Genomic DNA, 2,042 nt, shown 5'->3' on the forward strand with positions numbered 1-2,042 from the left:
TCTGGAGCTCGTAGCTGAGCTCGCTGTCCTGGAAGGTCATCATTTTGGGGGTGTGTGGGGACTGGCACTCCCCATTCTCCAGTGACTCGATGGTGACGATATCCAGGGCACCAGGGACTTTGCGTCTTGCCAGAGTGGCTTCTGCTTGGTTGAGACTTTTGCGGAGGTCTCTGAGCTTCTTGACGGCCAACATGATCTTCTTCTGGTGGCCTGCAGAAAGGTTGCAACAGGAAAGGGGTGTTAGGTTGGCTCCAGCCCCCAAGGCCTTTGTTTCTTGGCCAAGAAGAGTCATGGTCACATCACCAACCAGAGCAAAGGGCCTCCAAGTTATCCAAACCCTGCCTAGAAAAGGAGACCACATCCACCTGGCTGAGCCCAGCTCCAGGCTTGACAGCAGGGGAGTCCTTAGGGACGGCCACGAACTGCCCTTTCCAAGTGCTCATGACCTCCCACCCTGAGGGAGAGCGGGGCATGGGGACCTGGGTGGGAAACTCGGCTGCCCTGGGCTACCCCAGCATGGTGGCAGGGACTCACCCAGCTTGTTTATGCCAATCTCTTGCAGATCCTCCCACGTCAGGTCTGTCACGATGGTGATGGAGTCATAGCCGTTGTTCACCAGCTTCTTGTGGTACTGGGGCAACCCGATGGCACTGAGCCAGTCCATCAGGTCAGCCTGTGAAGAGCATGGAGATGTTGCCGTGAGCATCAAGGCATGGGTAGCACCTTCATCCATCCCCTCCCTGTTCCTGACCAGGGGAATTCATTTTTGGGGTCTCTCTGCATTAACACAGGCTGTTGCAGCATATATTTACTTACAGACCCCGCTCCTGTCCTGGGGTACGACAGCTGTGACAAAAGATTTGGAGAAAAGAGGGTGGCAGACGGAAGCCTCAGTGCCAGGGACTCACCGGGATGTAATTGGGCAGCCACTCGGCGATGCTGAGCTGCCCGATCTCGGTGGAGATCTTTTTCCTGTGGCCTGGCTTGGTCACGCCGATGGCTGTCAGGTCCTAATGCAAGCAGAATGGGGCTGTGGTCAGCAGTTGCACGGGGAGCGTGGGGCAGTGGGTACCCACTGCTGGCAGCTCAGTGGTGCTGGCTGGTGAAGAAGGACCTGCCCTACCTCGGGGGTCATGCGGCTGATCGTGGGGACGTCGTAGCCAGCGTTCAGGAAGTTGGCAGTGTACGACTCCAGCTGGAACTCACTCAGCCAGTTGTAAATGGCTTCTGCGTCCTGTGGAGAGGATGGGGCACAGAGTGGCCTGTGATGGTGGCTGCAGGGGCTGGAAGGACCTGGCTGCTTCAGGCAAGATGACAGGACCTCCCTGGGCAAGACCCAATTGTCCCCCATGTCCTCAAGACCCAATCCCCTGTGCCCCCAGATAACCCTGCAGTGAGAGTTAGGCTGAGAGCCCCAGATGTGACCCTCCCACCAGGTTCCCAGTTGGCCCAGTTACCTTCCCCTCGAGGAGCTGCTCAGGCCGCAAGAACTGGTGGGAGAAGACCCTGTCTCCAGGGGGGCAGCTGCCTGGGGTCTGGTGGCCCTGTGGCCCTGGCAGAGGAGAGAGAACTGTCACAGGGCCACTTGAGCAGCAAGCAGCCCCCAGGGCCAGGGGGATGGCTGTCCCCAAGGCCCCATGAAGTTGGGACATCCCTCACCTGCTGTGGGGGTCAACTGTCCATTGCGTGGCTCTGATCCCAGGCGTTGCTGGAGGTCATCACCGGTGGAGGGCAGCGGCTGGGGGAGAGGAGGAGTGAGTGGAGGACAGACCCTCCTCTGGTGACCAGCCCTGTCCACCCCCACGAGCAGAGCTGGGGTCCCTGCGCTGGGCTGCTGGGCACAGCTTCACCCAGCAAAGAGCTCATCCCCAGCAAGAGATCTGGGCAGGATTTGGCCCAGGGCCTTTTTTCTCCTCTTGGATGACACAGGACACAACGGAGCAATGGAGATGCTGTATGGTACCAACCACAGCCTCCAGCTCCACTCAAAAAAGCCAGCTGTGGGCAACTGGGGCAACTGGGCAACCCCAAGAGCATTTTCC

General features: G+C 59.0%; 1 protein-coding gene across 1 annotated transcript in view; it reads right to left on the minus strand.

Moving 5' to 3' along the window:
• CASKIN2 (CASK interacting protein 2) overlaps nucleotides 1-2,042 on the minus strand; it is a 28,999-nt gene that overhangs the window by 2,703 nt on the left and 24,254 nt on the right. The window contains exons 13-18 of the mRNA XM_010189701.1: nucleotides 1,687-1,738; nucleotides 1,458-1,564; nucleotides 1,124-1,234; nucleotides 909-1,010; nucleotides 535-673; nucleotides 3-210 (exon numbers count right to left, since the gene is read on the minus strand). Coding sequence (XP_010188003.1) covers nucleotides 3-210; nucleotides 535-673; nucleotides 909-1,010; nucleotides 1,124-1,234; nucleotides 1,458-1,564; nucleotides 1,687-1,738 — 719 coding nt within the window. The remainder of the gene's footprint in view (nucleotides 1-2; nucleotides 211-534; nucleotides 674-908; nucleotides 1,011-1,123; nucleotides 1,235-1,457; nucleotides 1,565-1,686; nucleotides 1,739-2,042) is intronic.

The sequence above is a fragment of the Mesitornis unicolor genome, unplaced genomic scaffold, assembly GCF_000695765.1.
Source record: "Mesitornis unicolor isolate BGI_N332 unplaced genomic scaffold, ASM69576v1 scaffold30438, whole genome shotgun sequence".
Classification (NCBI taxonomy): domain Eukaryota; kingdom Metazoa; phylum Chordata; class Aves; order Mesitornithiformes; family Mesitornithidae; genus Mesitornis; species Mesitornis unicolor.